This window comes from Mustela nigripes, chromosome 17, assembly GCF_022355385.1.
Source record: "Mustela nigripes isolate SB6536 chromosome 17, MUSNIG.SB6536, whole genome shotgun sequence".
NCBI lineage: Eukaryota > Metazoa > Chordata > Mammalia > Carnivora > Mustelidae > Mustela > Mustela nigripes.
In genome coordinates this window covers 24,837,102-24,849,224 of record NC_081573.1, presented here as the reverse complement: position 1 = coordinate 24,849,224, position 12,123 = coordinate 24,837,102, and the positions used below count along the sequence as shown (strand labels likewise).

General features: G+C 34.8%; 1 protein-coding gene across 1 annotated transcript in view; it reads left to right on the top strand.

Annotated features, from left to right (window-relative positions):
* The window catches only part of ITFG1 (integrin alpha FG-GAP repeat containing 1), a 310,112-nt gene that overhangs the window by 96,947 nt on the left and 201,042 nt on the right, over positions 1-12,123 (top strand). The window contains exon 7 of the mRNA XM_059383282.1: positions 3,301-3,362. Coding sequence (XP_059239265.1) covers positions 3,301-3,362 — 62 coding nt within the window. The remainder of the gene's footprint in view (positions 1-3,300; positions 3,363-12,123) is intronic.

The window sequence follows — 12,123 nt, the reverse complement described above, 5'->3', positions numbered from 1 at the left end:
AGTGGTTGTTTTTCTGTTTCCAGAATTGCTGTTTTTCTTCTCTTCGATCTGCCGATGGATTTTCAGGTGTTTGCAATCTTTAGATAAGCTATCTAGCTGATCTCCGGCTAGCTGAAGCAGTCTCAGCTTGCTACTTCTCCGCCATCTTGACTCCTCCTAAATTTTTTTTTAAATTGTGTTATGTTAGTCACCATACAGTACATCATTAGTCTTTTTTTTAAAAGACTTTTTTTAATCAATTTTTTTTATTTGTATAAACATATAATGTATTTTATCCCCAGGGGTACAAGTATGTGAATCGCCAGGTTTACACACTTCACAGCACTCACCATAGCACATAGCCTCCCCAATGTCCATAACCCCACCCGCCTTTCCCAGCCCCCCTCCTCCCAGCAATCCTCAGTTTGTTTGTGAGATTAGGAGTCACTTATGGTTTGTCTCCCTCCAAATCCCATCTTGTTTCATTTATTCTTTTCCTACACCCCAAAGCCCCCACATTGCATCTCCACTTCCTCATATCAGGGAGATAATATGATAGTTGTCTTTCTCTGCTTGACTTATTTCACTAAGCACAATACCCTCTAGTTCCATCCATGTCATCACAAATGGCAAGATTTCATTTCTTTTGATGGCTGCATAGTATTCCATTGTGTATATGTACCACATCTTCTTGATCCATTCATCTGTGGATGGACATCTAGGTTCTTTCCATAGTTTGGCTATTGTGGACCTTGCTGCTATAAACATTCGGGTGCACGTGCCCCTTCAGATCACTACATTTGTATCTTTAGGGTAAATACCCAGTAGTGCAATTGCTGGGTCATGGGGTAGCTCCATTTTCAACTTTCTGAGGAACCTCCATGCTGTTTTCCAGAGCAGTTGCACCAGCTTGCATTCCCACCAACAGGGTAGGAGGGTTCCCCTTTCTCCGCATCCTCGCCAGCATCTGTCATTTCCTGACTTGTTAATTTTAGCCATTGTGATTGGTGTGAGGTGGTATCTCATTGTGGTTTTGATTTGTATTTCCCTGATGCCAAGCATCATTAGTTTTTGATACAGTGTTCCATGATTCATTGTTTGCATGTAACCCCCAGTACTCCATGCAATCCCTGCCCTCCATAATACCCATTACCAGGCTCATATTTTCAGATAAAAATTAACAGTTTTTAAAACATTCCTAAGACAGGAGTCAATATAATCAGTCATACATATTTTGAATGAAATGCTCTAACATAAAACCCTTCTTTTCCCAAGATACCTTTTAAAGATGCAATAGAGTAACTATTTATAGATAGTTCAAGCAAATTTTCAGGAACCACTGTATATTTTATATAACTAAATACAATATATATATACATATATATACCCATAAACACACTTGCATATGTCTGTAGACATGTATATGTGTATATATGTGGGGCATGTGTGTGTGTGTGTGTGTGTGTGTGTGTATGGTATCATTTAGTTGTAAAACACATTTCCAAGTACATAGAAACCACAGAGATATAAAAACCAATTAGGCATGACTCTTCCCCTCAAGAAGCTCAGGAAAGACAGATATGAAACTGGAATATCATAGGATCTTGTAATCATGCCAATTGAGATACCATAGTGGAATAACAATGAAGGGAAAGCTATGCCTAGGGAGAGGAAGGGCCTCAGGGACAGTGGGGACATCAGATAGCTGTGACATAAAAGGGTACTATAGAGAGTCAGTTTCTTGTGATAGAGTAGCAGGAAATGAGCGTGGAAACTTAGATAAGTAGGCTTCCTCATATGGGAAGAAGAGATACTGGAAGAGAAGGAATGAGATCAGATTTGCACTTTTATTTTTTCATCATGCTAATAGCAATGTGGAGGGTATATGGGAAAAGGAGAGGATGTTGGCTGTAGGTGCATCATCTCACAAATCTCAGGTATTGTTTGGGAATTTTCCTAGATGAGCATGGAAGTACAGAGTAAAGAAATTATCTTCAGGGGCTCCTGGGTGGCTCAGTGGATTAAAGCCTCTACCTTGGGCTCAGGTCATGATCTCAGGGTCCTGGCTTCAAGCCCCGCATTGGGCTCTCTGCTCAGCAGGGAGCCTGCTTCCTCCTCTCTCCTCTCTCTGCCTGCCTCTCTGCCTACTTGTGATCTCTGTCTGTCAAATAAATAAATAAAATCTTAAAAAAAAAAAGAAAGAAATTATCTTCATAAAAGACTTCAAAAAGACAGGGAAAGCATCCTTAGTGTGGTAAAAATAAATCAAGAGATTTCTGATATATTGACAGAAAGAATAGTTTCACTTACTTGGAATCAGGAGTTTAACTACAACTAATTGTAACAGAGAAGAAATTACTTAGCTTTCTGGGGATTCTATGAAAATTCTTATTATTATAATTATTTCATAAATGAGCTTCATTAAACTCATATGAAATCTCTACAGAAAACACATTAAAATGTGAAGGATAGTTTTCTTAAACAAATTTAATAGGACAGAAAAAATCTTTTCTTTAAAATAGTTATGGTCTGCATATCACTCTGAATAATTCCCACTTTTTAAAGCATGAAAGAGTAATGTTATTTTAATATTCTTATGAGTCAGCTCATCATTCTGAAACTATGTATTTGCTAAGTAGAATTGCCACTATGCATATATAATAAATACTACTACTAGAATAGATTTGCATTTCACCTGGCCTTTGGATTAATAGGGTGTTAGATTTGACTGTCAACCTATTATTTTTCAACAAATTTTATTAAAAATCTTACACTTTCCAATAAAATAAATTTTTTTAGTTGGACTACATGAAGACAATTCTTCCATTCAGAATTTGAAATACAATTTATTGTTCACTTAACATAAGTACTAAAGATTTTGGATGCTATGATACTGTGACTTAAAATAACACTTAAGCCATATATATATATATGGCTTAAGTGTTAATATATATATATGAGATACATAAGGAAGCATAGCTCTTAGGTGAGAAAGCACAATGTGATTCTAATTTGAATATTTTGTTTAAAATATAGTGTGCTTTAAAATAAAAATGTATAAGATAAAAAAGGTTAATACACATAACTGCTCTTAAAAATAAAGAATGCTTTTGAAGGAATAATACCAAATGCTGCCTTTAAATACATTTTCCTTAGTTGTACTAGTACAGGATAATATGCTTTCTTTTCTTTGACAGGATCAAGCTCCTTAAAAATAATTTAAAATATGTTTAAGTACAACTCTATTAATAACTGTTTTTCTTCCTGTTTTAAATGTATACATCAGTAACAAAACTTACCATTCTATTATTTTCCTTCTAGATTTATTCCTCACGACATTGTCTGCCTCTAGTACCTTCCAGTTTGAGATATGGGAAAATGTGGTAAGAAATCTTTTCTTTGAAACATTTTTAAATGATGGCTTTCAGTAAAAAGCACACAATTTTAGAAAATAAAATGAAAGTAATCACTTGGTCGGTTGGTTTCAACAATAAATAGAACAACTTTAAGAGCCTTTGGTTGCATTGCTGCATTCAAACTGCTGAATATTGCTAAAGGAAATGATTCATTCAGCATCAATTCCTCTGCAGGTTTTTAGGCATGACTGCCAATTAAACCAATCAGTCTGCCCTAATGTGAATGTTAACAGGGCCCCTGCTAGGCTGTCAGCTGTTGAGAGAGGTTACTGTCATTTAATTTGTCAGCATGATGGTTTATTGAAGAAAACCCTTTTTAAAAGACTAATTTTTCCTTCTTGCCTTCAGGCTTATATAAAGAAAATAAGAACAACATGCACTAAACTTACTGCCACCTTAACCAGAATTAAGGAGTCTTTCCCAATATGTGTATATTTTAATGGCAAACTGAAGATCTCCAAACTGATGTGATTTTATTTTATTTTACTTTTAGCTTGGCATAGACTGTATTAAATATTAATTAGTGAAGAATAGAACACTCCAAATCTTAAAATTGAATTTCAGGCTGCATTGTAGAGGACAGGAGTTGAGGACAGGCCAAATTGGCCAACTGACTGACATTGATCAAATAAAGGTCAAGTTTTAAACCTCATGTTCCTCCTGTGCAAAATGGGAATAAGAGTGCTTCGTATGTTTATGAAAATTAAATGAAATAATGTGTGCAAAGTGCCAAGCACACAATAGACACTTAACAAATTTTAATTTTAGATCTCTTGATATCCCGTCTATTTAATACAGATGAAAAATAAGCAGATCTCAAAAATTTATCATGCAGTTTGTGGAAGGAAATTCATTATCAGGCATCTCTTAAAGTATAGTCAGTGATGTTGGTCATGACTCAAATTTTTTTCACAGAAAGAAACTCAGTTGAGTGGAAAAGCTATGTATAGACAAGATTAGGGCTTTTAAGTATGACTTCTACAGCAAACAATTTTATCCTTTTTTTTTTTTTTAATATGAGAAATGGGAGATAGACAATCAAACCAGAAAGATTTACTTTTGTCTACTTTTTTAAAAGTGTAATTATATTAGTTTTACTGATAATAGAAATATGGTTGTCATATACTTAATAATTATTGTAAATTAAATCTCCCCTTGCTGGGGGACCTTTGTTTTTAGGTGACCTTGGAAACAGTACCAAGAAAAATCAACCATTTTGACTAATCTCTATCCACCTGGAGGATAAAAAAATCTCATTACATATAAATATAAGGTGTATATAAAATTATTAAGTACTTTTAAGTGTATGATGTCCTCTCAGCCTAGGCTGATTTTCTTTTTCCCTGGCTTAGATTATTATTTTTTTATTTAAATATAATTAACATGCAGTGTTATTTTAGTTTCAGGTATACAGTATCATGAATTCATGAATCAGCAGCTCTATACAATACTAAGTACTCATCAGGATAACTGTGCTTTTTTTTTTTTTTTTTTTTTTTTTTTTTTTTTTTTTTTTTTTTTTTTTTTTTTTTTTTTTTTTTTTTTTTTTTTCATTTTTTTTTTTTTTTTTAGGATAACGGTACTCTTAATTACCTTTATCTGTTTCACTCATCCCTACACCCATCTCCCCTCTGGCAAATACTATTTTCTTCTCTGTATTTAAGAGGCTGTTTTATTTGTCTCTGTTTCTTTGTGTGTATTTGTTCATTTTGTTCCTAAATCCACATATGAATAAAATCATATGAAATTTGGCTTTCTGATTTATTTCACTTAACCTTATACCCCCTAGAGTCATCCATGTATTGCAAATGGCAAGATCTCATTCATTTTTATGGCTGATTAATAGTCCATTGTGTATATATACCACATCTTCTTTATCTATCTATGAATGGATCCTTGGTTGCTTCCATATCTTGGCTATTGTAAATAACACTGCAATAAACATAGGGGTGTTTCTATCTTTTCAAATTAGTGTTTTTGTTTTCTTTGGGTTGATACAAAGTAATGGAATCTTTGGATCATATGGTAATTCAGTTTTTAATATTTTGAGGAACTTACATGCTGTTTTCCACAGAGGCCCCACCAATTTGCATTTCAGTCAATACACAGAGGGTTCCTTTTTTCCACATCCTTGCCAACACTTGTTACACTTATTTCTTATGTTTTTGATTTAAGCCATTCTAACAGATATGAAGTGGTATCTAATAGCAGTTTTCATTTCTGTGGTGATTAGTTATGTTCAACATCTTTCCAAGTATCTGTTGGCCATCTATGTCTTTGGAAAAATGTCTTTTCAGGCCCTTTGCCCATTTTTTAATCAAATTATCTGGGTTTTTGGTGTTGAGTTATGTAAGTTATTTATATATTTTGGATATTAACCCCTTATTGAATATCATTTGCAAAGACCTTCTCCTGTTCAGAAGGTTGCCTTTTGTTTTGGTGATGGTTTCCTTTACTGTGCAAAGATTTTTCTTTTGGTATAGTCTCAGTAGTTTAATGTTGCTTTTGTCTCTTGTTTCTCTAGACATACCTAGAAAACTGTTGGTGCAGTCAGTGTCAAGGCAATTACTGCCTATTTTCTTTTCGGGAGTCTTATGGTTTCAGGTCTCACATTTAAGTCCTTAATCTATTTTGGGTTTATTTTTCTATATGGTGTAAGAAGGTGGTTCAATTTCACTCTTTTTGCATGTAGCTGCACAGTTTATGTAGTACCATTTGTTGAGGAGACTTTTTCCCATTGTGTATTCTTTCCTCCTTTTTCATAGATTGACCATATACATGTGAGTCTATTTCTGGGCTGTATTCTGTCCCATTGATCAATGTGCCTATTTTTCTGCCAGTGTCATACTGTTTTGATTACTATAGCTTTGTACTATATTTTGAAATCTGCAGTTGTGATACCTCCAGCTTTCCTCTTCTTTCTCAAAATTGCTTTTGCTATTTGGAGTCTTTTGTGGTTCCATACAAATTTTAAGATAGTTTGTTCTAGTTCTGTGTAAAATGTTTTTTATATTTTGATAGATTTCTTTGGGTAGTATAGACATTATGACAATATTCTTTCTTCCAATCCATGAACATGGAGTATCTTTCCATTTGTTTATGTCATCATCAGTTTCTTTCCCCAGCATTTTATAGTTTTCAGAGTATGGGTTACTTACCCTCTTGGTTAAGTATATTCCTGGTATTTATTGCTTTTTGTGCAGTTGTAAATGGGATTGTTTTCTTAACTTCTGCTGCTATTTCATTATTAGAGTATAGAAATGCAAGATTTCTGTATATTAATTTTGTATCCTGTAACTTTACTGTTTTCATTTATCAGTTCTAGTAGTTTTATGGTACACTTTGTGTGTGTGTGTGTGTATGTGTGTGTGTTTGTGTATATATATATATGTATATGTATATATATATAAAATCATGGCATCTGCAAATAGTGAAAGTTTTACTTCTTCCTTACCAGTGGATGCCTTTTATTTCTTTTTCTTGTCTTACTGCTGTGGCTAAGATTTCCAGTACTATGTTGAATAAAAGTAATTACTGGACATATTTTATTATTCCTGATCTTAGAGAAAAAGCTCAGTGTTTCACCATTGTGTGTGATATTAGCCAGGGTTTTTCATATATATGGCCTTTATTATGTTGAGGTATGTTTCCTCTAAAACTACTGGGTTAGAGTTTTTATCATGAATAGATATTGTAAATTCTCAAATGCTCTTTCTGCATTTGATGATATGACCACATGGTTTTTATCCTTTCTCTTGTTAATTTGATATATCATACTGATTGATTTGCATATATTGAACCACCGCTGCATCCCTGGAATAAATCCCCTTAATCAAGGTGAACGATTTTTTATGTTGTGTTGGATTCATTTTGCTAATATTTTGTAGAGGATTTTTTTGCATCTTTGTTCATCAGAGTTATTGTCCTATAATTTTTATCTTTTGTACTTTCTTTGGTTTTATTATGGGTAATGCTGGCTTCATAGAATGAATTGAGTGGCTTTCCTTCATCTTCTTTTTTTTTTTTTTTTAAATTTTGAGCTATTGAATAGGTAGTAGTAACTCTTCTTTTAACGTTTGGTAGAATTCACCTATGAAGCCATTTGGTCCTGGACTTTTGTTTATTGGGAGTTTTTTGAAAACTTCTTAAATTTCACTACTGGTAATCAGTTTGGTCAGTATTTCTATTTCTGATTCAAATTTGGGATGTTACAGTTTTCTAGGAATTTATCTATTTCTTCTAGGTTCAATTTGTTGGCATATAATTCTTCATAATATTTCCCTATAACCCTTTGTATTTCTGTGCTATTCATTGTTATTTCTCCTCTTTCATTTCTGATTTTGTTTATTTGAGTTCTCTATTTTTCAGGAGTGGGTTGCTTTTTGGATGAGTCTGGCTAAGGGTTTATCAGTTTTGGTTGATCTTTTCAATAAACCAGCTTTGAGTCATTGATCTTTCTGTTTTTGTTTTTGCTTTTTCTGTATTTCACTTATTTCTGTTCTAATCTTTGTTATTTCTTTACTTCTACTGGTTTTGGACATTAGTTGTTCCTTTTTCCAGCTCCTGAGGTGTAAACTTATGTTGTTTATTTGAGATTTTTCTTGTTTCTTGAGACTTCTGTTGTTATAAACGTCCCTCTTAGGACCACTTTTGAAGTATCCCAAAGATTTTGTATCATTGTGTTTTCGTGTTCATTTGTCTGCGTGTATTTTTTTATTTTCTCTTTGATTTCTTCCTTGACCCATTCATTGTTTAGTATCATGTTATGTAGTTTCCATGTATTTGTCTTCTTTCCAAATTCTTTCTTGTGACTTATTTCTAGTTTAATATTGTTGAGGTCAGAAAATATACATGATATGATTTCAGTCTTTTTGAATTTATTGAGACTTGTTTAATGACCCAATGTGTGATCCAATCTGGAGAGTGTTCCATGTGCCCTTGAAAAGAAAGAGTATTCCTCGTCCTTTTGGGTGAAATGTTCTGAATATATATCTGTTCAGTCCATTTGGTCCATTATATCATTCAAAGTTATTGTTTCTTTGTTGATTTTCTGTCTGGGTGATCTATCCATTGATGTAAGTGGGATATTAAAGTTCCCCATTATTATATTCCTGTTGATTTTTCCTTTATGTCTGTCAATAGTTGTTTTATATATTTAGCTTCTACCATGTTGGGTGCATAAATATTTACGATTGTTAGATCCTCTTGTTGGATTGTTTCCTTTGTCATTATGTAGTGTCCTTCTTTGTTTCTTAAATGGTCTTTGCCTTTAATGTCTCTTTTATTAGATATAAGTATTGATTGCAACCCCAGCTTTCTTTTCACTTGCATTTACATGGTAAATGTTTTTCTGTCCCTTCTCTTTCTGTCTGAATGTGTTTTTAGGTCTGAAATGATTATCCTATAGGCAACATATAGATGCATCTTGCCTTTCTTTCTTTCTTTTTTTTTTAAATATTTAATTTTTTTTATAAACATATATTTTTATCCCCAGGGGTACAGGTCTGTGAATCACCAGGTTTACACACTTCACAGCACTCACCAAAGCACATACCCTCCCCAATGTCCATAATCCCACCCCCTTCTCCCAAACCCCCTCCCGCCCAGCAACCCTCAGTTTGTTTTGTGAGATCAAGAGTCACTTATGGTTTGTCTCCCTCCAAATCCCATCTTGTTTCATTTATTCTTCTCCTACCCACTTAAACCCCCATGTTGCATCATCACTTCCTCGTATCAGGGAGATCATATGATAGTTGTCTTTCTCTGCTTGACTTATTTCGCTAAGCATGATACGCTCTAGTTCCATCCATGTTGTCGCAAATGGCAAGATTTCATTTCTTTTGATGGCTGCATAGTATTCCATTGTGTATATATACCACATCTTCTTGATCCATTCATCTGTTCATAGGTTCTTTCCATAGTTTGGCTATTGTGGACATTGCTGTATAAAATTCGGGTGCATTTGCCCCTTTGGATCACTACGTTTGTATCTTTAGGGTAAATACCCAAGAGTGCAATTGCTGGGTCATAGGGCAGTTCTATTTTCAACATTTTGAGGAACCTCCATGCTGTTTTCCAGAGTGGCAGCACCAGCTTGCATTCCCACCAACAGTGTAGGAGGGTTCCCCTTTCTCCGCATCCTCGCCAGCATCTGTCATTTCCTGACTTGTTGATTTTAGCCATTCTGACTGGTGTGAGGTGATATCGCATTGTGGTTTTGATTTGTATTTCCCTGATGCCGAGTGATATGGAGCACTTTTTCATGTGTCTGTTGGCCATCTGGATGTCTTCTTTACAGAAATGTCTGTTCATGTCCTCTGCCCATTTCTTGATTGGATTATTTGTTCTTTGGGTGTTGAGTTTGCTAAGTTCTTTATAGATTCGGGACACTAGTCCTTTATCTGATATGTCCTTTGCAAATACCTTCTCCCATTCTGTCAGTTGTCTTTTGATTTTGTTAACTGTTTCCTTTGCTGTGCAAAAGCTTTTGATCTTGATGAAATCCCAATAATTCATTTTTGCCCTTGCTTCCCTTGCCTTTGGCGTTCTTCCTAGGAAGATGTTGCTGCGGCTGAGGTCGAAGAGGTTGCTGCCTGTGTTCTCCTCAAGGATTTTGATGGATTCCTTTCGCACATTGAGGTCCTTCATCCATTTTGAGTCTATTTTTGTGTGTGGTGTAAGGAAATGGTCCAATTTCATTTTTCTGCATGTGGCTGTCCAATTTTCCCAACACCATTTATTGAAAAGACTGTCTTTTTTCCATTGGACATTCTTTCCTGCTTTGTCGAAGATTAGTTGACCATAGATTTGAGGGTCTATTTCTGGGCTCTCTATTCTGTTCCATTGATCTATGTGTCTGTTTTTGTGCCAGTACCATGCTGTCTTGATGATGACAGCTTTGTAATAGAGCCTGAAGTCCGGAATTGTGATGCCACCAACGTTGACTTTCTTTTTCAATATCCCTTTGGCTATTCGAGGTCTTTTCTGGTTCCATATAAATTTTAGCATTATTTGTTCCATTTCTTTGAAAAAGATGGATGGTACTTTGATAGGAATTGCATTAAATGTGTAGATTGCTTTAGGTAGCATAGACATTTTCACAATATTTATTCTTTGAATCCAGGAGCATGGAACATTTTTCCATTTCTTTGTGTCTTCCTCAATTTCTTTCATGAGTACTTTATAGTTTTCTGAGTATAGATTCTGTGCCTCTTTGGTTAGGTTTATTCCTAGGTATCTTATGGTTTTGGGTGCAATTGTAAATGGGATTGACTCCTTAATTTCTCTTTCTTCTGTCTTGCTGTTGGTATAGAGAAATGCAACTGATTTCTGTGCATTGATTTTATATCCTGACACTTTACTGAATTCCTGTATAAGTTCTAGCAGTTTTGGAGTAGAGTCTTTTGGGTTTTCCATATATAGTATCAGATCATCTGCGAAGAGTGATAATTTGACTTCTTCTTTGCCGATTTGGATGCCTTTAATTTCCTTTTGTTGTCTGATTGCTGAGGCTAGGACCTCTAGTACGATGTTGAATAGCAGTGGTGATAGTGGACATCCCTGCCGTGTTCCTGACCTTAGCGGAAAAGCTTTCAGTTTTTCTCCATTGAGAATGATATTTGTGGTGGGTTTTTCATAGATGGCTTTGATGATATTGAGGTATGTGCCCTCTATCCCTACACTTTGAAGAGTTTTGATCAGGAAGGGGTGCTGTACTTTGTCAAATGCTTTTTCAGCATCTATTGAGAGTATCATATGGTTCTTGTTCTTTCTTTTATTGATGTGTTGTATCACATTGACTGATTTGCGGATGTTGAACCAACCTTGCAGCCCTGGAATAAATCCCACTTGGTCGTGGTGAATAATCCTTTTAATGTACTGTTGAATCCTATTGGCTAGTATTTTGTTGAGTATTTTCGAATCTGTGTTCATCAAGGATATCGGTCTATAGCTCTCTTTTTTGGTGGGATCCTTGTCTGGTTTTGGGATCAAGGTGATGCTGGCCTCATAAAATGAGTTTGGAAGTTTTCCTTCCATTTCTATTTTTTGGAACAGTTTCAGGAGAATAGGAATTAGTTCTTCTTTAAATGTTTGGTAGAATTCCGCCGGGAAGCCGTCTGGCCCTGGGCTTTTGTTTGTTTGGAGATTTTTAATGACTGTTTCAATCTCCTTACTGGTTATGGGTCTGTTCAGGCTTTCTATTTCTTCCTGGTTCAGTTGTGATAGTTTATATGTTTCTAGGAATGCATCCATTTCTTCCAGATTGTCAAATTTATTGGCGTAGAGTTGCTCATAGTATGTTCTTATAATAGTTTGTATTTCTTTGGTGTTAGTTGTGATCTCTCCTCTTTCATTCATGATTTTATTTATTTGGGTCCTTTCTCTTTTCTTTTTGATAAGTCGGGCCAGGGGTTTATCAATTTTATTAATTCTTTCAAAGAACCAGCTCCTAGTTTCGTTGATTTGTTCTATTGTTTTTTTGGTTTCTATTTCATTGATTTCTGCTCTGATCTTTATGATTTCTCTTCTCCTGCTGGGCTTAGGGTTTCTTTCTTGTTCTTTCTCCAGCTCCTTTAGGTGTAGGGTTAGGTTGTGTGCCTGAGACCTTTCTTGTTTCTTGAGAAAGGCTTGTACCGCTATATATTTTCCTCTCAGGACTGCCTTTGTTGTGTCCCACAGATTTTGAACCGTTGTGTTTTCATTATCATTTGTTTCCATGATTTTTTTC